Here is a 21717-nt window from a genome sequence, read left to right on the forward strand (position 1 = left end):
AACTTCCTATGGTAGAATTGAGATCGACCTACCCGATTTCAAGAGTTGATGATAAGCAATGAAGTTGCCCTCTCCGGTAGCACCAATATCGACAGGGATTGCTGTAACGCCTGCTACAATACCCTTGGCTGTGTATACTGGGCTAAGAGCATGACGGATGGTTCCTGTCTCAATTTCAAAGCGATCGCTTCAGCTGGATGTTCGACCCCCCAGTGTCCCAATGGCTTCCCCCAGTTTTCCGTATCAGGTCAGGATGATCAGTACAGTTACTTTGCTGGGCCTTGTGGAAGTGAGATGATTCAAGCATAGGTAGTTTGGATATATATTATTCTCACGATGCTGTTCCCTCAGGCGAATATTAAGGATGGGCCTTGTGGAAGTGAGATGATCCAAAGATAGCTTCAATATACATCATTCTCATCAACCTTCAAGTAAGCAAGTTTGCCATCATTGCAAAACTCGAGACTATTGACGAAATGCAGCACAATCAGAGCCTCGTGGTAAGGGTTACTCGTCTTGGTACAGAGTACACACATTCGCCAGCCATTGAACTTGTAAGTGCAGTTGACACTTGGCCTCTGGGGTTGGCATCTGGTTCCAGCTTTTAGATAGTACTTTACTACGACACGCATTACGAATTAATTCCTTTGGTCCATTATAGTGTAGGCCTTTTACTAAACCGAGATACTGGATGATACATCCACAGCCACGATCTTTGGATAGGCAGTGTCCAAGTGCGTTCTTCTTTACCAAACGGGCGCGCGGTAACCCATCACATGTATCTGAAACCACCCATCTGGCATCTGGTTACTGGCATTGTTCCTACAGCTATTTCTTCATATCCTGAGGGGATTAATACTTGGTCTCGCCCTCGACACAATACCCCAAGAAACTATTTTAAAACTGATTTCTTATTCTAAACCTGTCCAGCTATTCCTGTATCCTTTGCATCTCGCCATATCCTGTACGTTGCCTGATCTAACTTGATACCTCTTTCATTATCGTGATTTCGTCAACTGGCGTAGCGCCATAGTCTAGTGTTCGCATTAGCCAGGTGTTAAAAAACAGCGGCTCCATTTCTCGTGTTCTTGAGGGCGTCTCAAAATTTCCACAGATAGCCCAACTTGCCACCGGGATGCTTTCCTGTGCTGAGTACAATTTATGAAAGCAAGTTGATCAGCAACAGTATGTGTGGTTTCGGGGGCTAGAGTCTCTGAACTCTGGTCGAGTAGCAGTGATGCTGTGAGGGTCATCAAATTCTTATAATACGAAGGTTCAGCTGGCATCATTTGCGCATCTCCTTTATCCAGCACCGAGTTCTCCCGGGGTCCCATTTTGGCTCTCAAAGTCTCCAGGCATTCCTTACGTTCCTCTTACGGAGTGTAATGACAATCTATTATCTTCAGTACCAGTCGATAGAGGGACGTTGAAACACCAAGGACAAGACTGGTGCAGGGAAAGAGGGGTCTACAGAAGCATACAACCCGGGTAAGTTCCCAGCATGATTGAAAAACCCAGAGTTAATTCGAAAGTCTGGACAAAAAAGGCAGCTGTATAGAAAGCAGAAAGCCTTTGAACAGTACGCTCTCGACGAAAATACGGTCAAAACAGCGTGTATCTGATACTAGAAGTATCTGTTCTTAACCCCCCATGCAAAGGAGTTTATGGCACCAGTAACATGATGTCTGGAGCCAGACGAGGGGTCAATTTCTCAGATCTATCATTCATCAGAATTTAGCAGCAGATCCATATATAACTACACAATAACGAACGCCTACATCACGGACATATGAGAAAGACACTGTTGCTAGCAAGCACAATCATAAGGCGACCAGCCTGTACCAGTTATTGCCTAATGATGTATGCTTATTCGAGGCACAGCTGGCCAACACCGCATTCTTAACGCTGTTGCTTTGTAGCATCATCTCCATCAATTGTAATTTACATCGCAAGAGGTATGCCTCGTCCATCACAGGTAGGAAGAATGATAGAGGGAAAGTAGAAATTGAAAAATGGCAGACCAGCTCGAGTTCGACATCCAGTTGCAAAAGAGTATGTGCTGCTGTAAGAAATGACGGGCGGCGATGAATCACTAGCGGTTGGAAAGACGATATGTTGGTATTTTTAGGGGAGCTCGATCTTGAAGTGGGTGCAAAATTTCTTTGTCTGCTTAATGACATAAGGCGATCTGGACATACCAGAGCAATGGCATCTATCCACCATGTCCGTAGCCTCCGGCCATACGCAGCTACGGCTGAAACGGGAGAGGTTACGGCATGATGGCTTTTCTTCGCCACACTTGACTATGCGCCGTCTACCTGGTTGCTGTCAGCATAACAAGAATAAACGTATTAGACGTTGAGAAGCCCACAAGTGACGCATCCAGTTTTGGCACGCAATCTTGGATCTGACACAATCGACGGCAATTCTGAGGGATATTAAATTCACTGTGTGACTCGTGGGTTGCTTTGGATATGAGTTGATAGACCTCCTTTGTGCTTGACGATTTCACCATTCATCGCGGTATCATTAGAGGAAATGCCAAAACTAAGGAAGCCTTGCTGGCGCTACAGGTAGAAACAAACGTATTATGGCTGCCCCCAGTTTTCTGTATAGGTTCAGGATGACCAGTATATGTACTTTGCTGGGCCTTATGGCGGTAATAAAATCCATGGATAGTTTCAACATATATAAGACTTACAATATTGCTCCTTTTAACGAGCATTAGATTGTTTATAAGATTGCTCAACATAGATAACTGATCTATCATCTGCCTATGAAAATGCTGTTTCATTGTAAAGGAACAAGCACTAGTTATGGGAGTAAACATGAAATTGAAGATAGGATTGTCAGCCAAAAAGTGAGTATATTACAACTAACTGGACTATAATAAATACAGCGTAAAAGTAAAGGGCTTTCTTATCATGTACGTCAAGACTATCTATCATGCTTTTGCAAGATGCCATAAACGAGAAACTGTCAAAACAGCACGTCCTGCGTGAAACTTGCCAGTCGCTCAAGCATTTCCTGGAATCAATTGTCTGAGTCTGAATCTCAAGTTCTCACTAGATTGGGGGCTTAGATGCGGGGGACGACATCGCGGGCGTGGCGGCGGACGTAAGGGGTAGAGTTGCAGCCGGAGTCGTTGTTGCTCTGAGCGGGCTGCTGGTTTTGGTTTTGGTTCTGGTTCTGGCTCTGACCCTGGTCCTGGGACTCAGCAGCGGGAGTGGAAGAAGAAGCACCGCCCTCGACAACCTTCTCGACGTCACCAGAGGCACCGTCAGCAGTACCACGGATGGTACCACCGGGAATGACATCGGGACCAGGGATAACGTCGTAGGCAGTGGAAGAGCCCCAGAGAGAGAAGTTGACGGCAGGGTCATCCTGCTTATAGACACCAGGGATCTTGACAGAGGTACCAGGGATGCTGGAGGCGCTGTTGCCAGAGATCTCAAGCTGGGCGCAGGCGTAGTAGAACTCAGCCTCACCACCGTGGGCGCCGTGAAGGGCAATGTGCTCACCACGGACGAGGTACTGACCATCAGGGAGAGTAGAAGGAATCTTGAAGTGAACAGAGTCCTCGTCCCAGGAGCACCAAGAGGGGCCGCGGAGCTGCTCAGGAGTACCAGCCTTGCAGACAAGAGCCTGATGGATCTTGTACCAGTCGAGGTTGGAGGGGTCAGCCTTGGTAGCATCGTCGACCTTGGCAGCGTAGACCTGGATAGGACCAGGGTGCTGCATACCAGTACCGCCGAAAGCCTGCTTGAGACCGATCTCATCACCAGCCTTGACCTTGAAGACGTCGGGGGAGGCGGTGCTGCCCTTGTTGCAAGTGAAGTCCTTGTCGTTGGGCGAGATGGAACCGTCGGGAATACCCTTGAACTTGGTGGGCATGTAACCGTTCTGGTGCTTGCGGATGTACTGGTTGTCGGTTCCCTCTTGCTGGCCGCTGAGGGTGAGCTTGTCGAAGGTGTAGTGGGCGCTGACAGCGGAGGCCAGGCCGAGAAGAGCAGAAACGTAGCTGGTGGTCTTCATTTTGGTGGAGTTAGAGTGAAAGAAGTGGATGATAGTTGATCGCAAGCGATGAAAATAACGATAGTAAGTTGATAAGAAAGAATGAAGTGAGACTAGCTCTGTAGAACGAATGGAATGGGTTGATCGAAGAATGGATGATTCGAAACCATTTGGGAGAGACCTTTGAGGATATTTATATCGAATGGATTTCCTCTTGATCTAAGCCAAGCAAATCCGTCCCGTATTTCATCCAAGGTCTTGTTTTTTCCCGTCTCAAGTTCCCTCCCGCGATCCCACCATAACGGTTCCATTCTAGCCTTAATCGCCGCCGGACTTGTTTCTTTTTGCATTCAAAACTGTCGCCATTGGTTCGTTATCTACCCTTTTCCCTTTTTTTAGTCTGTTTCGATATCTCTAAAATCTATTTCAGACGTTTAGTTTCTCTTGGCAGCTGATATCCCTGCTCACCCTGGTTTCATCACGTTTCAACAGCAGTTGATTTTCTTGGCTGGCCAATGAGAAGCTCGGTTAACCTTCAGCTCAACGGAGAAATCGGAATTTTTTTACCGTTCGTATCGCTAGTTACTTGGCATTTTTATCGTCCTTAAGCTGCACCAGGAAACGGCTGTTTGGCTATACATACAGACTAGATTCTACTATAGTATTCAGTCTTCAGAAGACGAAGCGTACGTTATAACTCATTGGTAACTGGCTGCATTCTAGGTAATCGTAGATAAGATTTTTATTGAGTTTTGGAATCCACTAAAGAAAGCCATCAGTGATGCTTGATTGATGGAAACAGATCCGTGCTTCGGCTAGCCTTGGCGAACTCAACTTATCACGACAGGGTTGGAACATTCAACTGAAGAGTGGAGTACGATAATCTTACTAGATATGTGATAGGTGGAACATGTCGATCTTGAAACAACAGTTCAAGGATTAAGTCGAGCGTTGGTTATTTAGCATTCTGATGTCTTTCTTGGCTGATACTTATAAAGCCTTAGGTAAGATACATCAAATATCGAAATCAGAGGTTCATGATCTGGGACGTTGGAGACTCCATGATTGGCAGTGTTCTAGTCTGCATCGCATGTCTTCTCCGATATCTTATCCAGATACATATCCGGTCTTGCCTGAGTCGCGAATGGTGGGATAGCTGACAAGTGGTTATCTAGTCGGATATGCTTAATTTTTTGCTCTAGTGAGACCTGTTACAATCACAATAACATTGCTGCTGTGTTCTCCATGGAGCTAAACCAGTTCAACATTCAACTTACAGCTCTAGCTCTGGCACTGAAATAAACCATTAATCCCGTATGAAGACTTTCTTAGCATGAACAAAGTCCCAACCGTCACACACTCTCTCACTACCATCAATTGACAATCGTCTTAGCAGTAGCAGCAGGTTACGACTCGAAGGTCAGTCTCAGACACAGGAACCTCGTACCAGTTGCACCTAACCTCCTTCCAAATCGCCATATAGCAATTCCAGCCTCCATTGCAATTGATCTCGACGCCCAAGCCAATCCCAAGACAGTAATTATTGGATTCGCTGAACTTTGGGTGGGCTCGCCTGTCGAGCCAATCCATGTAGAACTCGGTCATACATGGGACATCAGTGCCTCTACGAACTGTGCTAGCATTGACATCATCAGAAGCAAAGTCGGCGATAAATTTACCTTTGGAACTATCGCATCTCTTTACGAGGCAGCTCATGTGGACGTAGAGTCTGTTGGCAACGACAGAGGTGGCCATTGCCAGAGAAATTGAGGTGATATCGAAACACATGATAACCAGAGCGAGAACTTTTAGGCGAGAATTGCAAACTGATAAGGCAGAGGGAAAGATTGATCGTGTAAGGTTGATAATGTAGCAAAATGAGAAGAGAGACGTAGTTGCTGGTGTCGTACCCACTCATTATTTGATCTTTTCCCCTGTCACTCAATGAACTCAATCTCTGCAGTCTTCAGCAATATTTGATACTGTAGCTTAGCTACTAACTTTCTACCTCTGGTTAACTATTTAAAGTAGATCCGGATAGCAATTAGCAAATACATGCTTTCTCTCCTCTGATGACCTTTCTCAATTTTCTATTAATGCTCTCGCGGTGGAAATGGCACACACCCAATAACTTGGCACTTCCGCACCCACCGGTTATCTGATATATTAAAGTAGTCTACTAAGTTGCAGAGTTTCTTCGACTAGCGTAATGGCCGATTAAAGAGTAAGAATTTTGAGGCAGATGTTATTATTTAAACAGAGGATATAAAGCCTGGGTAACTTCCTCGTAGAGGACAGCCTGTATTTCATTAATTAATATAAACTTATTGAGTAGTTGGTACACGTTCAAGCAAAATATGCTAATATAAACTTATATTTTAACGCACGGAAGCGAAAGGCAAGATTGTCATTAAAGTTATACTAACCATCAAATAAAATTATATTTAACATTTAGAGTTATCAGCAATCAAATATCAGAGCTGAGAGCTGTTCTACTGCTGCTTCTTACAACTTATGGCCCTGAGCGACTTGCAATAGCGATAAGTACATGTAGGCAATGTACCAGGCTGAAGATTGAGGGTAGAGAATTTTCAACAGGCGAGTCTGGTTCATAACATCACGTGCATTACGATCGGATATACGGATGGAAATCCAAGCGACACAGCATCCCCCTGAGGAGTAGTGGGGCTCTGTTCCTTGGAGAATCGTCAAAAACTGATTGCAATTGCAGGCTACCGATACTGTGTTGAGGCGCAGGCTGAGACAATTAAACAAGAGCAGGACAAGTGATACTTAAGCAGATTATGATGTATATGATTGTGGGGTAGCTATTCCATGAAATGAAGGAATAAAGACAGGCAGGATTTCGCAGACGTTATCATGTCCAGCAGTGGAATTCCAAGCTTCAAAATATAAAGAGTAGAAAAAGACTGATTATGAATTAAGTGCGATATTTTATCTATGGATTTTAGTTAATTAATAGTAGTCTATTTTATTCAGAGAGAGAGCCAGTCACTTATTCTAGAACTTTCTCTTACCTGATGCTAATACAGTTGACAGTAAAGTCCAATAGTATTCTTATCTGTAGGGTAAGTATCGTAGCTCTAAGTGCTGAGTGCAACTCAGTGGGGGGTAAAGAATAACACTGGCTGGGAATACTACCTCATTCTACTACCTCAGCTCAGAAAATGACACACGCACAGACACTAATGAGATTCTTCAATAGCCTGAATCCGTTGACAGCTCTATTAGCGCCAGCACAGACTTTACAAATTACTACTTCATAGATCAAGTTGCCGATTCCTCCATAGAAGTCCACAGCCTCGAGAGTGATTGACGCCCTTTCCTCATTCCGTGACAATCTCCGTGAACAGTTACAGGGCTTGATATAACCATATTCCATTATTTCCCCATTGCTACGTCAATCTCACATCTCGCAAGGTTAACTTGCTCATGATGTTACATCTAAAATTATCATTGGCGGAACAATATTCAACCAAGATGAGTCTCACTCGGGAAAAAATCTAGAAAGTCTTCCCCTTTAAGTCAACGTGAAACACGTGTCTCCACGTGGCTTGGACCAGTAGTCGGATCGTGTTCTCAACTGAGACTGTCCACATCAACCGAAATGAGCCAAAGCCCCTAAGCTAAACTAGGTTCAGAACACCCGAGACAAATGGGTCAAGTGAACAGGGAGTTGTAAGCATACATTGGACCTGTCGCAATTGTTTCCCCTCTCCATTTTGCCAAGTAAACAAAACTGCCGAGAGTCGTCTCACTCTCATCTCATCATTTCCCATTGCTACGATGCATTTATCACGCATTTAGCCTGATGAATCATCCGACGCGCCTACTTTACCCAAGGCGGGAATCCACAGCTTCAATGCACCCCAGATAACCCAGTACCAAAAGTCCCCAAGAAATCTGGAGATGGTGAGGCAAATGGGCCAGTTAAGCTGGAGGCCAGAACCGCCTAGACTTTTGATACCCCTGGAAGTTCGGAAAGCGGCATGATGTGCATAGTGACAATCTCCTCGAAACAATCGGAGGCAGTCTCCGGTTGACTGAGAAGGGAAAAGATGTAGCTTGTTACGGAAGAATTCCACCCCGCGCATAGACTTGCTTTTGTTGGCCTTGTTTAGAATCGAATGGCTCAAACATCGATGGACGACGATCGAGCCATCCACTACTGAGATCTGACATATTTAACATCCTGCATTCCCGCTCTCTTGGCACTTGGCATCCATCACTCACTCTCACATACAAACAAAGCACCTCTTCATTCATTCCTATTGCAGGTCAATTGCTTACTATCATTCTTTTACCTTTACACAAACAACAGTCACAATGAAGTTCTCTTCCCTCCTCTTTACCGCCTCGCTGGTCGCGGCCATGCCTGCCTCCATCGAGCCTCGCCAGGCCCAGGAGAGCATCAACAAGCTGATCAAGGCTAAGGGCAAGCTCTACTATGGCACCATCACCGACCCCAACCTTCTCCAGAGCCAGCAGAACAACGCCGTCATCAAGGCCGACTTCGGTCAGGTCACCCCCGAGAACTCCATGAAGTGGGATGCCACCGAGCCTCAGCAGGGCAAGTTCAACTTTGGCGGCGGTGACCAGGTCGTCAACTTTGCCGCCCAGAACGGCCTCAAGGTCCGAGGCCACGCTCTTGTCTGGCACTCTCAGCTTCCTCAGTGGGTCCACAACATCAAGGACAAGACCCAGATGAAGAACGCCATCGAGAACCACATCAAGAACGTTGCTGGTCACTTCAAGGGCAAGGTCTACGCCTGGGTATGTATTCACTCTAATCGCTTTGGGTCACGTATTTGTACTAACGGAAGTAGGATGTCCTCAACGAGATCTTCGACTGGGATGGTTCCCTCCGCAAGGACTCTCCCTTCACTCAGGTTCTGGGTGAGGAGTTCGTTGGCATTGCCTTCCGCGCTGCCCGCGCTGCTGACCCCAACGCCAAGCTGTACATCAACGATTACAGCATTGACGACCCCAACGCCGCCAAGCTCAAGGCTGGTATGGTCGCTCACGTCAAGAAGTGGGTCTCCCAGGGCATCCCCATTGACGGTATCGGTTCTCAGACCCATCTCGACCCCGGTGCCGCCAACGGTGTCCAGGCTGCTCTCCAGCAGATGGCTTCCACTGGTGTAAAGGAGGTTGCCATCACTGAGCTCGACATCCGCTCTGCCCCTGCTGCCGACTACGCTACCGTTACCAAGGCTTGCCTTAACGTTCCTAAGTGTGTCGGTATTACTGTCTGGGGTGTCTCTGACAAGGACTCTTGGCGCAAGGAGAAGGACAGCCTTCTCTTCAACGCTCAGTACCAGGCTAAGCCCGCTTACACCGCTGTTGTCAACGCTCTCCGTTAAGCGTAGAGTGACATAGAAGGGGTATCCTTCAGAAAAGATCTCATTGCGGGTCTTGAGGTTGTTGGAAGCACAGGGGGCTTCATAGCCGCATTTTTGGCTTCATTGCACATATCTTATCTCTTACATACTTGTTTTGCTATTGTATAAATATTGAGATGGTAGCTGTCTGGTACATGGTTATTTGTTAGTATAGCTGGATCAACGGTCAAATATATATTTACCATCTAATCATCTGTTCACCTCGGAGTAACATGAATGTTGTCTTGAATAAGCCTCACCTCAACCACATATTGATCCTGGACACATTACCCCAGTGTAACCTCTACCCTGCTTGTCCGGACCATATTGCAGATCATGTATCTCACATGACTTGATGAACGTGAATTATTTGCTCCAATTTTGGCATGTTTCCAAGAGTTGCTACACGGAGCTGAGGATCTCTTCACTGCATAGACTAAATGTGCTGTTAAAGCCACTGGTATGACACTTCAGGTCCGTGACAGCATCGATGCGAAGGACGGTGAGCGATCAAATGGGCTGTATTTACATCTATTTGGGTTTGTCCTGAGGGAAAACCATCGTCGCAGGCTGCGCCCTCGACCCCTGGGTAACGGTCCTTGGCGTTTTGGCTTGGCTGATGGCGAATCACTCAGATATGGACAGTTCCAGCAAGTTTACCAAAGACGCCAATGATATTTGCTGACTCTCGATTATTTGACCTTCCAATACTGCCCTAGCTCCATACGCACTCAAGATTTAAGCTTGATTTAAGGTAATGGATTAGGTTTTACCCCGCCTGCCAAGTAGACCTTGGCACTCAAAAGTTAATTGCGTGACCAATTACCGTTATTCTATTAACGCAGCCCTCCACTCCAACTGTCCGTTGGGGAAAAAATTACGACAGGAAAACATTTGGACTGGCTGAACTGTGTTGTCGGGTGTCCACCCTGGCAACCACATGATATGCAATGGAACATAGATGTACGGTGTCCAGATCTGAGTCCTTGTGGTAACAGAAAAATGCATAAATGAGGGAAGTAAGTTGCCATCTGATGCCGCCTCCTATGTACAAATCACCACGGAGATCCCATCATGAACACTACGCACCCGATAGACAGAAACGACAAGAGTGATGGCCCGCTCGAACCGTTTGACGAGGTTGAGGAAGTCCTCAAGACAACCCCTCAGGCCCGCGACTATTCGGGTGCCCATGAGAAGACGGACCCAAGAGAGATCGCGCTTGTTAAAAAGCTAGATTGGTGGATCATGCCTATTCTGTGGTTGATGTACTGGCTTAATTATCTGGTAAGCACCTGTTCAACACCCGCGAAACAATCATCGGCAATCTGACATGGAAAGGACCGCAACGCCATCGCCCTAGCCCGCCTCAACACAATTGAAAAGGATCTGAAACTGACAGGCAACCAATATCAAACCTGTGTATCTATTCTCTTCGCAGGCTATGTCATTGTTGGCATTCCAGCCAACATGGTTGTTACTCGTGTAAGGCCGAGTATCTGGATGGCATCGTGCATGACTGTTTGGGCCATCATCAGCGGCCTCACAGCACTCAGCCGAAACTACACCGGCTTGCTACTTACGCGATTCTTCCTTGGCATTACAGAGGCGCCTTATTACCCTGGTGCATTGTATATCCTTGCGCGATTCTACACACGAAAAGAACTTGCGACACGTATCTCTATTCTGTATACAGGCAACATTCTTGCCACTGCGTTTGCTGGGCTAATTGCACTGGGTATCTTCGAGATGGACGGAATGGTACGTTCTTCGGGCAAGTTTAGCTTATAATTACTAATAATTTTAGGCCAATCTGGCAGGATGGCAATGGCTCTTCATAATTCAAGGCGCAGTGACTCTCGTGGTTGCCATAGCGGGTTTCTTCGTCCTGCCTGACGAACCTCTGACCACTCACTGGCTCACGCCTGAAGAACAAAAACTAGCCCACGAACGCACTCAGCGCGACACTGTGGGGAACTCAGGCGAGTCCACTAGCTGGTCGGGTATTATCTCTGCTGCCAAAGATCCCAAAGTGTGGTTGTTTGTGGTGATGCAGCATTGTCATCTCGGAGCAAACGGGTTCAAGAATTTCTTCCCGACAGCCGTCAAGACACTTGGGTTTAACCAGACTATTACACTTGTGTTGACCTGTCCACCATATCTGATTGCTGGTGTGATCTCAATTGCTTGGTCCTGGTCATCGGGGCGGTTCAATGAGAGAACATGGTGAGTTTCTCTCGACAATGATGGATGACAGATGCTGACCTTCTAGGCACATTACTATTGCGAAGGCTGTTGCGGTATTTGGCTTCATTCTTGGATGTGCCACTCTCAATACAGGTGCTCGATACTGTAAGTATCTTCCAAAGATTCTTGAATTATCACTGACGAGCTCCCCAGTTGCCATGTGTGTCTTCTCCATTGGCACCTACGCGGTCAACAGTATCATCCTCGGCTGGGTATCTGCCACCTGCTCCCAGACTAGGGAAAAGAAAGCATGTTCACTCGCTATAGTCAACTGTATCGCGGTTGCTTCTTTTATCTGGACGCCCTACATGTGGCCTTCATCCGACGAGCCTCGATACACTATGGCCATGTCTTCGAGCGCGGCGCTGAGTGTAGCGACTGCAATCGGGGCTTGGGCAATGAGATTCTGGCTGATCAAGGACAACAAGAAGATCAGACAGTCCGAAAACGAGAGCACTCTGTACTACGCTTATTAGAGTATGGAAAGATAGACGGACAGGGATCTCACGCGCTGGTGTCTGATGCGAGGCTAGATAGGTAGCATGGACAAACTTGCGTTAGATATTATACAACGGCAATTAACATCTATTCCTACTCCTACTTCAAAATGGATTGAATTGACTGTAACTCAGCTCTTTGTGATTAAACCCTTCTATTCTAGGTCACCATTAGTGTTGTTCATCGGCACGGATAATACCTCTTTCTTTTTTACAATCGCTAGTGTTTATACTCGTTAAAAATGCTCACGTATCACCAAAGTCATTCCTCTGATCATTAGACTCCCCTAAGCCCTCGCTACTAAACTCTCCAATAGTGCTATCTCCCTTGCAATTGACTCCGATATGAGTAGTGGGGGAGGCTGACATGAAATCTTCCCTAGAATATCCACGTCACGGTGCAACTCAAACAGCTTCCATCATCCCCACAGGTGCAAGTCACTAGACTAGATCCGCTTGCACCACTGTATCAAGAAGAACCCTAGATACTGATAGCTTATTACTTTGTAGCATACCATACTGGAGAGAGACCTCCACACCTATTCCCCAAACGTCTTCTCGCATCCCCCCATGTAGAGTGGCTAACCCTTGAATCGAACCTGGACAAGCTATTTACAATAGCGAGTGGGTTTGGAGTCAGATGAGGCAGGTGAAACCGTAGTCTTTATGACGGGTTGTCTACTCTGTCTTGTCACAAGATGCTACAATGAAGAACGTTTTTGAACAAGGCACGGTGCATTACCGTTAGTAAAGCCGATACGCAATCATTTGCCGCAAAACTTTACCTCTTGGACGTCCCTATCCCCTCAATTCCTGGATTACATGCACAGGAACTATCATTCACACACTTAGACACATAGTTACTAAGATGAACGCCTGTCATTGAGCCAAGAGTCGATATTGTGTAATAAGAACAATGACAATGAGTAATAAAGTCGATTTGGTCATGAGAAAATAGCTCGAAGCTCATTCTCCAGCAACCCAGGATGATCTAAAACACGAGCCCCAGAGTCCTGCAGTACTCTCGCGTGACCCATAGCGCGCCCAGGCGGAGCTGTTCGTCCTGAAATGATACTGATGACGGGTTTGAACATGCCGTTCTCAGCGCGGAAGCTCTTGAGAAGCTCAGCTGCTTCGACCTCAGCTGAACCTCCGATTTCTCCGATGAGGATAATCGTCTCTGTAGCCGAATCATGTAGCAGCACCTCGAGAGCTTCTTTCATAGTGGTACCTGGCATGGAGTCGCCTCCCAGACCAAGGACAAGGCTTTGAACTTGCCCGGCTCTCATGGTTGCGCCAATTGCTTCGTAGATCATGGTGCCGCTTCGTGAGATGATGCCAACCTTGCCTGGAGCACACTGGTCGGCCGGAATAATGCCAATGCGGCATTTTCCAGGAGCTAGAATTCCTGGTGTGTTTGGGCCTTTGAGTCGCGATTTACTCTGCGTTCTCAGTATCTCGTGGACTCGGAGCATATCATGTACAGGAATGTGTTCGACAATGGCGACAATGAGAGGGATCTCGGCCTCAATTGCCTCCTCTATCGCACCTGCAGCGAACGAGGCAGGGACGTGAACCAGACTCGCATTAGGGCGAACCGATTGGGCTGCCTAGATTGACACAAAGAAGAAAAAGGTCAGCCAGTCAGTCCAATTTTCGTCTAGTCCGTGACCATTGCTGCTTGTAATGAAGGACCAAACAAACACCTTACATACCCCACGAACAGTGGCGAACACAGGCAGATCGAGATTAGTTGTGCCTCCTTTCTTGGGCGAAACTCCGCCTACAATGTTTGTTCCGTACGCGATGGCATCTCTTGCATTGTTGGTTGCCTATTTTTGGGGGAGGGGTTCCAATCAGAAAAGTTTGCTTAACAAGGAGAGTACTCAAGGTAGGAAGAGAAGAGTTTCACCCACAGTTTTCCCTGTAAAGCCTTGGTAGATGACACGTGTAGTCTCGTTGACCATGAGATTCTGAACGTTGCTCTTTGTACTATGGAATCCTCTTGCCGGTGCAGGCGGATATCGTAAAGCTGCTGCTCGGCATTGAAAACTAGGTACAGCAAAATATCGGTGCGATTTCGGAAGCATCTGCATCTTTCAGAGATAAATCATATACAGTAGAGTAGGTAAACAGATCTTGGTACCGCCAAAATCTCCAATGGATCAGGCCTTTATTCTATGCAACAGTCTGTACCTACCTCAATTTATGTTTTATCACCTATCAGTCTCGTGGCTTATTTAGACGCAAGGAGCATAACTAGATGAGGGTCCGACTTGATTTGTTCAGGCAAATGTCGCCGAGGCGCCGAGCCCTTGACCTCGGACCCTGGACCCACCACGGACTGCCTCAGAGGCCGTGCTCTGGACGGTCTGACACCATCAGACGCCCTACCTACCTACGTTGATAGCCCATATAATTCAATAAGATTTAGTCTTGAAAAAACAACACTTCTGCTTGATCATTGAATTGATTTTGAACTGCCAGCTGACGAGCAAAGTACTAGAACTGATGATGACACCAGCATACGTGCATGGGTGCTGTGAGTGGCCTTCTACATTTCACAAGTATAGTCTGCACCCTAAGGCAGAGGAGTAGGGATTCTGGGAATCAAGAATGCTACTGTGGTAGATCTCATAGTGACAACAGTTAAAGCTGAAAATTGGATTGTGTTTTCCAAGTATCGAGATGGATATTTAACTGACTAATCGACTATTGACTTTTACAGAGGGGATATCAAGTGCCCTGATCAAAAGAAGGCCTGCAAGCCAGTAATTGAACGTCCGAGGACCAGCGCGTGAGCATCGCTCTGTCCCTCATACTTCTGTGTAACGAAAAGGTTGGCAACGTGACGTCCAATGTGGTACTCATCGCTTGCAACGTTGCCACCAAAGACCTCCTGCAACGTGCGAGCACCGGATAGAGCGCGGTCACAGTTCTGCCTCTTAATCATTGAAATCATCTCAGGGGCCGCAAGACCCTTGTCCTTCAGACGGCCAACTTGCAGGGCAGCCTGGAGACCAAAAGCGGCGTCTGTCGAGGCGTCGGCAAGCTTCTTCCGAATGAGCTGGAACTGGGCGAGAGGCTTGTTGAACTGCTTTGGTTCGAGAGTATAGGTTCGTGCACGGTCAAGACGGTCTTCAAGGGCACCAATAGTTCCCCATGCGATGCCGTAGCGAGCTGAGTTGAGGCAGCCAAAGGGGCCCTTGAGACCAGTAACGTTGGGAAGCACGTTGGCGGCAGGAACAACACAACCGTCCATCTGGATCATACCAGTGATGGAAGCACGAAGACCGTTCTTATCCTTGATGGTAGGGGTCTCTAGGGTTCCAGGAGCGCACTGGTCACGCTGAATGACGAAACCGCGGATGACACCATCGAGCTTGGCCCAAACTAGGAGGATGTCTGCGATGGGGGAGTTTGTGATCCAAGTCTTGGCGCCGTTGAGGATGTATGCGTCCTTCTTGGTGGGATGGGGAACGGCAGTTGTCTCCAGAGAGCCAGGATCGGAACCGTGGTTAGGCTCAGTAAGACCGAAGCAGCTAATAAGCTTGCCGCGTGCTAGCTTCTCAAGCTAGCGATCCTTTTGCTCTTTGGATCCATGTTCTTCAATGGGTCCCATTGCGAGAGAGCTCTGAACTGGCATGACAGATCGGTAGCCTGAGTCGACCTTCTCAACCTCACGGGTGATGAGGCCAGCGGCGACGCTGCTGACTCCAGCGCACCCGTATCCGTCAATGGTAGGACCTAGGAGACCCAGCTCTCCCATCTCCTCAAGAATCTTGCGGTCGTAGTTCTCAGAGCGATAAGCATCGAGAATTCTTGGCTGAAGCCTGTCCTGGCAATAACTCCGGGCTGTTTCTTAAATCGACCGCTCCTCGTCGGTCAGGACCTCCTGCATGTTCAATGGGTCCTGCCATTGAAAAGGTGCACGTGTAAAAGCACATCGGAAGAGCGATGTTGATGGCTTAATGACGGCCTTGGCGACAAGCCTCGGTCGACAGCTAAACAATGACATGGCGAATGATTGTCAATTGCACAAGAGACACGGTAAAAATGAATGAGAGCAGGTGATGATGATGAAGATGAGAAGAAAAGGCAATGAGTCCCTCAGGTTATGAACCTTGTAAGCCGGATTGAAAAAGAGAACATACTGCTTGCCCCACCGATCTCACTTCATCACTTCATAAAAAGCGCCGAGGCGAAAGGAGGAAGACAATCGCCGAGGCGAAATCAACCGGAGGCGGCGTTCGGTCTCTTCACCTCCACAGCAACTCCGCACCACCGTGCACTCTTGGGTCCTTAGTTCCCTCCATAAACCGGGAGCGCGACTTGCGCCTTAAGCGAGATGAGGGGTTTGGGGAAAGGGACAAGAAGAAAGGTGGGGGTGAGGGGGAGGGGGCTCCAGACTAAACTTCAAGAGAACGTAGAGAAAATATCAGGGGTCTCTGCCGGGTACTATCGGTGGTTCATGGAAGACACACAAATGCGTCAAGGTATGCGTTTTCATCTTGGGAGCCAATATTGTCGACTCATCTTTCAACTTGTTTCCCATAGATTTCTGAGTTAGTTCCATCGCTAGTGTCTTCTTTCTCTTCATCTTAAATGAAATTGATTACGTGCAGATATACGTCCATGGTCTTGTGTTATGTGCCCTCTCGGGCTATCCGAGTTTGATTTCTTGTCTTTCATCTTCAACAAGCTAAACCTTAACTATCTACGTGTTTGCTAGTTGCAACATCCAGTCATCATCTGACCACGAGGTTTGAGGAGGAACCAACTCCCAGGGTGCTCGCCAGTGATGCATATCCTCGGTTTCAGACAGTCAAGGCCAGGTAGTGTCATCCGGTATAAAGTCTTGCTGCCTACTGGTCGATGTCCCAGCTTCTTCTTCTTCTTCTTCTCCTGTACCCTGTAGCGCTCGAAAATAGTCGCCTGCCCTCACATCATCGGCATTTGTATCGAACTCATGCAAATGGGTCGCGTCACCTTGCAACAACCACCATAACGAACACGCGCTGCTACCAAATTCCGAAAACAAGTCCCGTAAAGGTGGCGTGACAGGTTCAAGTATATCGCTAGATTTGGCCGTAACGTGCATCCTTTGCTTCGCTGCCAGAAGGGGTTCGAGAAGTCCTCGAGCTGAACCCCATTTCTCAGCCAGCTCTTGAAGAGCGCTGTATATTTTGTCAAAGTCGGCTGCCGCCCGGCTGGACACCGAACGAACCCTTTGGGCCGACAGTAGGGGAAGTGCCGCCACAAGGCTATGGAACGCGAAGATGGGACCCAGGCGTTGTAGATCACCAGCTTCTTGCATCTCGGCAAACATAGATGCAATAAAAGAAGAGGCAATCAGTGACGTGACCGGGGCCGCAAGAGGATTGTCAGCGTTAGTGAGGATGATCAGGGTGACGAAGAAAACGATATGGATCTGTCGGGACTCCAGATTATATGGATTAGGTATTTTAGCCCTGGAATCCAAGGTAAAAAGCCTCAACCTGGAAGGCAAACTATGAAGCCATTGGCGAAGAGCGTCTTGTGTGGCCTGTTGATATTGGGGTGTGAATTGAGACCTTCTTCAACGTTCTGCCAAGTCCCCCATGATGCAACAAATCTTAACATTTGCTATGAAGACGTCTGCTCCTTCGCTTTCCTCCTGAAAATCGGCTGCTGTGGGCGGAGAGACGTCGCTATCCTCGAGATTGATCATTCGTGGTCTGCCTACGCCGATTGATATCAATATGTCTCGGGTCTGGGTCCATCAGCATGTGTCAAAACAGGCGGAGTTAAGAGAGAAGATAAGGAACAAGAAGGTGAATGGGTACTGCTTGAGTGTAACGTACCACTATGGTCCACCAGATGCGCCGTCGCAGTCCACGATGTGGACCTTGAGAGGGTTCTTTGTGTAGGCCGAGTTGGTGTGCTAGTCCGACAGCAATATGCATCCAGAAGCCACTGTCGATAGCGAGCGTCGCTATCTTCGGCGGAAAAAATTGCTCTACTGGACTCCAAGCGCTCGCTGAACGGGACAGGACCTAGTATATCCGTCCTGCCTACATACGGTACAGCCTGGTCAAGCCCTGGCTCCTGATCGACAGAACAGCCTTCGCTACGTATCTCAGACAGCTCGGATTGTTCTGGACTGACCAGAGCCAAAGGTTCTGGCTGTGCTTCATCGTGGGGAGTCTTTGCAACACCTTGGCTGAATGTTGACTTTGCTGAGTTGTTGGTATATGTCGCTGGTCGTCCTCTAAGTGAGTGTTTCCTCTTTCTCGAATGCGGACTGTTGGTAAAAACGCGCAAGTCAGCTCGTAGCTCGTAACTCGCACCTCGCTCGTGACTTCTTGTGCGACAACCCAATGATCCAGAGCACTGACCTGCAATTGAGGGCAAATATATCACAATTGATACATTTTGAACGGTCACTCATGAAGTCGCATCGAACCTACATTACCCGAGGGCCCCGAGGGCACGTGGTAGCTACTTGATGGCTCTTTGAGGCTGCACTCGTAATGCCCTGGCTGGAATACCTTTCGCTTGTGACAATTGGAACAAGCAGTCTTTTTGAAGATAAAACTTTCAGACATGGCGACGTGAAGTTCACGGTTGATTGCCTATTTGGCAGTAGAACGAGTGGATGGATGCTGCAACGGTTGGAAGAAGACGTTGCGCACAGTCCACACCCCTGCCCCTGCGCATGTGATTGATTGTTTTAGATCATAAAGTTTGGGGAAGAGGCGCGTTCGTGTTATTGGTGACTCGGGACAAGGTTTCTGATTACGGAGAATAGCAGTTCACGAAAGTCAAGCTCAGGCCCGGGGACTCGCCGAGCGCCACATGACACATACCAGAGCATAATCATTAGGTGACGACCCAGAGCTGTATTGATTGTCTGTTCCCTTCATTTTGAGGTTATGCGTTGCACTATTCCCTTTTGAGATGAACTTTATCAGTCGACTTTTCCTTTCCACAATTGTGAAGACGCACTGCCGAGTTAACCATTCCGTTTTAACAAAACCCCACACGTGATAAACTACCTACCTGGGCTGCTAAGTTCCCATTTCAAGCCGGCTTCAGTGAGGTGCAACCGTTATGGGAACGTTGCTAAGGGCCAAGTCAAATGGGCGTTCAACCCCTGAGCTGAGTGCCTTACCTTGGTAGCCTCCCACTACCACCACCAACAAGTACATTGCTATACACAGAGATGTCTTTCAACCTGACTGTCTACTGTGTTGACTACTGGGCTAAACGCTCTTCTCTTCTCTACTTGCACATGCCAGATTCCATTATCACTACTGCAGATAATCTTATAAAGGCGTTAAATTCTTGCTACTCTCTCAATCCAGACTGTCTAGCTCAAGAGCCTTTGCACCTGACATTCTTCATTGAGGTGCATCGAGACCCACACGTCATCACTCTCAAAATGTCAAATTACATTCGTGCCCAAATTTTCCTTATGGTGCTCTTCTTCTCCTGTACTTGTTCCTCTTCCGTTGAGTACCAGCGACGATCGCTGTCCAGATCGATCTTGGATGCGTCCAGTAACCATGGGCCTCGGTAATAAATCTTGGCTCCGAGAAAGATGACGATGATAGCGACCACGGAGGAGTAGCTAGAGAAAAATCCTACGACACTTGGACTTCCTCCAATTGGCCAGAGAGCCAGATAGAACTGGACGCAGATCATGAAAATGCACCAACCAAATCCCCAATATGAAGCCCATGGCCTTGCAAAGCTCTGCCATGGCAAGTCTGCAGGAGAACGACCTTGGACCTTCCAAGCATGGCGCATACGGATGTGACAGAAGTAGATCATACCCCAACCGAACATTGCGAGGAGCGCAACGAGACTGGAAAGCCATCCAAAGACCTGAGCGCCAGTATGGCTCACATTCAGATAAGACAGAGCTCCGCCGAGAAGCATGGTTGGGATGAGCCCGTACCAGAGTCTGCCCCAGCTGTCAGCTTTGGTCATAACCTAGAAAGAAACCAAGGTCAGTAATCGTAGTCGCAGTGTGTCGAGCTCATACTATCAAGCATACCTTGGGTGCCATGCCAATTTGACCCAGTCCGTACAGCGTACGAGCGCCTCCGAAAATATTAATACTCGCGGATGAAAACACAGAAAGCAAGATGGCTGGCTTCCCCGCCGGTGTCGTCAACATCGTTAACGGTTGCGGAGCCGAGGCTGGATCAGCCATTACTGCCCACCCCGGTATCGATAAGATTGCCTTCACTGGCTCAACAATCACCGGAAAGACTATTATGAAAAAGGCTTCAGAGACCCTCAAGAGCGTCACTCTCGAGACCGGAGGCAAGAGCCCTCTCATTGTCTTCGACGATGCTGATTTCGAGCAAGCGGTCAAGTGGTCTAACTGTGGCATCATGGGTACGTCAAAGATTCTGACACTGTTCCTGTAATACATGATCTGACTAGGTTTAGGCAACATGGGACAAATCTGCACAGCCACATCCCGTATCTTTGTGCAAGATACCATCTACGAGAAGTTCCTCGAGGCTTTCCACGAGCAAGTCAAGTCTTCCACCGTTATCGGTGATCCTTTCGATGAGAACACCACACACGGTCCTCAGGTTTCGAAGGCACAATACGAGAAGATCCTGTCACTTATTGAGTCAGGAAAGTCAGAAGGAGCCGGTCTCCTGACTGGTGGTGCCCGTTCTGGAGACAAGGGTTTCTACATCCAGCCCACTGTCTTCCGTGATGTCAAGCCAAACATGAAGATTGTTCGGGAGGAGATCTTCGGACCTTGTTTCGTTATTGCGCCTTTTTCAACAGAGGCCGATGCAATTGAGCGTGCCAATGATACTGAATATGGCCTGGGTGCTGCCATCTTCACTGAGAACCTTCGCAAGGCTCACCGTGTCGCCGCTGGCGTTCAGGCTGGAACCGTTTGGGTAAGATATGCCTGCGTTCAGAGACTACCAAGATCACCGCTAACTTTTACATGTAGATCGACAGCTCTCAGGACACCCACTGGGGTGTTCCTTTCGGAGGCTACAAGAAGTCTGGTATCGGCCGTGAGCTTGGATCCTACGCTTTGTCTGCATACACCCAGGTCAAGGCTGTCCATGGTACGTTCATCCTGTCCCCCTTCTAAGACACACCCACGGTATCTAACTTGAGTTAGTCAACATGGGCATGAAATTATGAGCAACTTTTCCGTAAAGCGACAAGTTCCAGCTTGGTTGTTTGAATTGCAGCTACGTCCCAGCTGTATGGGTAGACGGCTTATGCTTCCGTTGGTCAATGCAGCTTTTGGTCGAAGGGGATATACTTTGCACTGAAACCCCATTATGTATTTCTTGAACAATAGATAGTCTAGACCTCTGTCACAATTAAAATGACATGGAGTTTACCACTTTTGGACTTAACGTGACTGGGTTTTGTTTAGTATCTAGGAGAGTACGCGGCTGGCGCTGTTGTTTGACACGATGAATCTAAGGTCCAGTCCGCAGAGATGCGGGGAATCGAACTTCAGCATGTTAGGTACTGAATTGACTCGAATGGGATGCCGCCCCCATCCATAACTCGCCATG

The 21717-nt window shown here is 47.8% G+C and overlaps 8 protein-coding genes across 8 annotated transcripts; 3 read left to right on the plus strand and 5 right to left on the minus strand.

The window, feature by feature from the left end:
- Positions 1-3078: 3078 nt before the first annotated feature.
- FGSG_11488 (uncharacterized protein) lies at positions 3079-4035 on the minus strand (the record flags this gene model as incomplete). Its single annotated transcript, XM_011327422.1, has 1 exon — positions 3079-4035. One exon carries the CDS (start codon positions 4033-4035, stop codon positions 3079-3081), a length of 957 nt encoding a protein of 318 aa, XP_011325724.1.
- A 1368-nt stretch (positions 4036-5403) lies between these two features.
- Positions 5404-5802, minus strand: FGSG_13940 (uncharacterized protein; the record flags this gene model as incomplete). The annotated part of the gene is made up of 1 exon (XM_011327423.1): positions 5404-5802. The coding sequence occupies one exon, from the start codon at positions 5800-5802 to the stop codon at positions 5404-5406; it is 399 nt and encodes a 132-aa protein (XP_011325725.1).
- A 2485-nt stretch (positions 5803-8287) lies between these two features.
- FGSG_11487 (endo-1,4-beta-xylanase precursor) lies at positions 8288-9626 on the plus strand. Its single transcript, XM_011327424.1, has 2 exons — positions 8288-8808; positions 8862-9626. The coding sequence occupies exons 1-2, from the start codon at positions 8362-8364 to the stop codon at positions 9396-9398; spliced, it is 984 nt and encodes a 327-aa protein (XP_011325726.1). The 5' UTR covers positions 8288-8361; the 3' UTR covers positions 9399-9626.
- An 864-nt stretch (positions 9627-10490) lies between these two features.
- FGSG_11486 (uncharacterized protein) lies at positions 10491-12139 on the plus strand (the record flags this gene model as incomplete). Its single annotated transcript, XM_011327425.1, has 5 exons — positions 10491-10703; positions 10758-11177; positions 11224-11642; positions 11689-11768; positions 11817-12139. 5 exons carry the CDS (start codon positions 10491-10493, stop codon positions 12137-12139), a joined length of 1455 nt encoding a protein of 484 aa, XP_011325727.1.
- A 965-nt stretch (positions 12140-13104) lies between these two features.
- On the minus strand, positions 13105-14256 carry FGSG_11485 (uncharacterized protein; the record flags this gene model as incomplete). The annotated part of the gene is made up of 3 exons (XM_011327426.1): positions 13105-13770; positions 13876-13992; positions 14077-14256. The coding sequence occupies 3 exons, from the start codon at positions 14254-14256 to the stop codon at positions 13105-13107; spliced, it is 963 nt and encodes a 320-aa protein (XP_011325728.1).
- A 653-nt stretch (positions 14257-14909) lies between these two features.
- On the minus strand, positions 14910-16178 carry FGSG_11484 (glutaryl-CoA dehydrogenase; the record flags this gene model as incomplete). Its single annotated transcript, XM_011327427.1, has 3 exons — positions 14910-15734; positions 15831-15993; positions 16033-16178. The coding sequence occupies 3 exons, from the start codon at positions 16176-16178 to the stop codon at positions 14910-14912; spliced, it is 1134 nt and encodes a 377-aa protein (XP_011325729.1).
- Positions 16179-16985: 807 nt separating this feature from the next.
- Positions 16986-19065, minus strand: FGSG_11483 (uncharacterized protein; the record flags this gene model as incomplete). The annotated part of the gene is made up of 6 exons (XM_011327428.1): positions 16986-17591; positions 17781-17881; positions 18004-18213; positions 18285-18537; positions 18610-18774; positions 19009-19065. 6 exons carry the CDS (start codon positions 19063-19065, stop codon positions 16986-16988), a joined length of 1392 nt encoding a protein of 463 aa, XP_011325730.1.
- An 877-nt stretch (positions 19066-19942) lies between these two features.
- FGSG_11482 (aldehyde dehydrogenase) lies at positions 19943-21404 on the plus strand (the record flags this gene model as incomplete). Its single annotated transcript, XM_011327429.1, has 5 exons — positions 19943-20153; positions 20285-20548; positions 20597-21075; positions 21132-21252; positions 21382-21404. The coding sequence occupies 5 exons, from the start codon at positions 19943-19945 to the stop codon at positions 21402-21404; spliced, it is 1098 nt and encodes a 365-aa protein (XP_011325731.1).
- Positions 21405-21717: the final 313 nt, after the last annotated feature.

The sequence above is a fragment of the Fusarium graminearum genome, chromosome 3 (assembly GCF_000240135.3).
Source record: "Fusarium graminearum PH-1 chromosome 3, whole genome shotgun sequence".
Lineage (NCBI taxonomy): Eukaryota > Fungi > Ascomycota > Sordariomycetes > Hypocreales > Nectriaceae > Fusarium > Fusarium graminearum.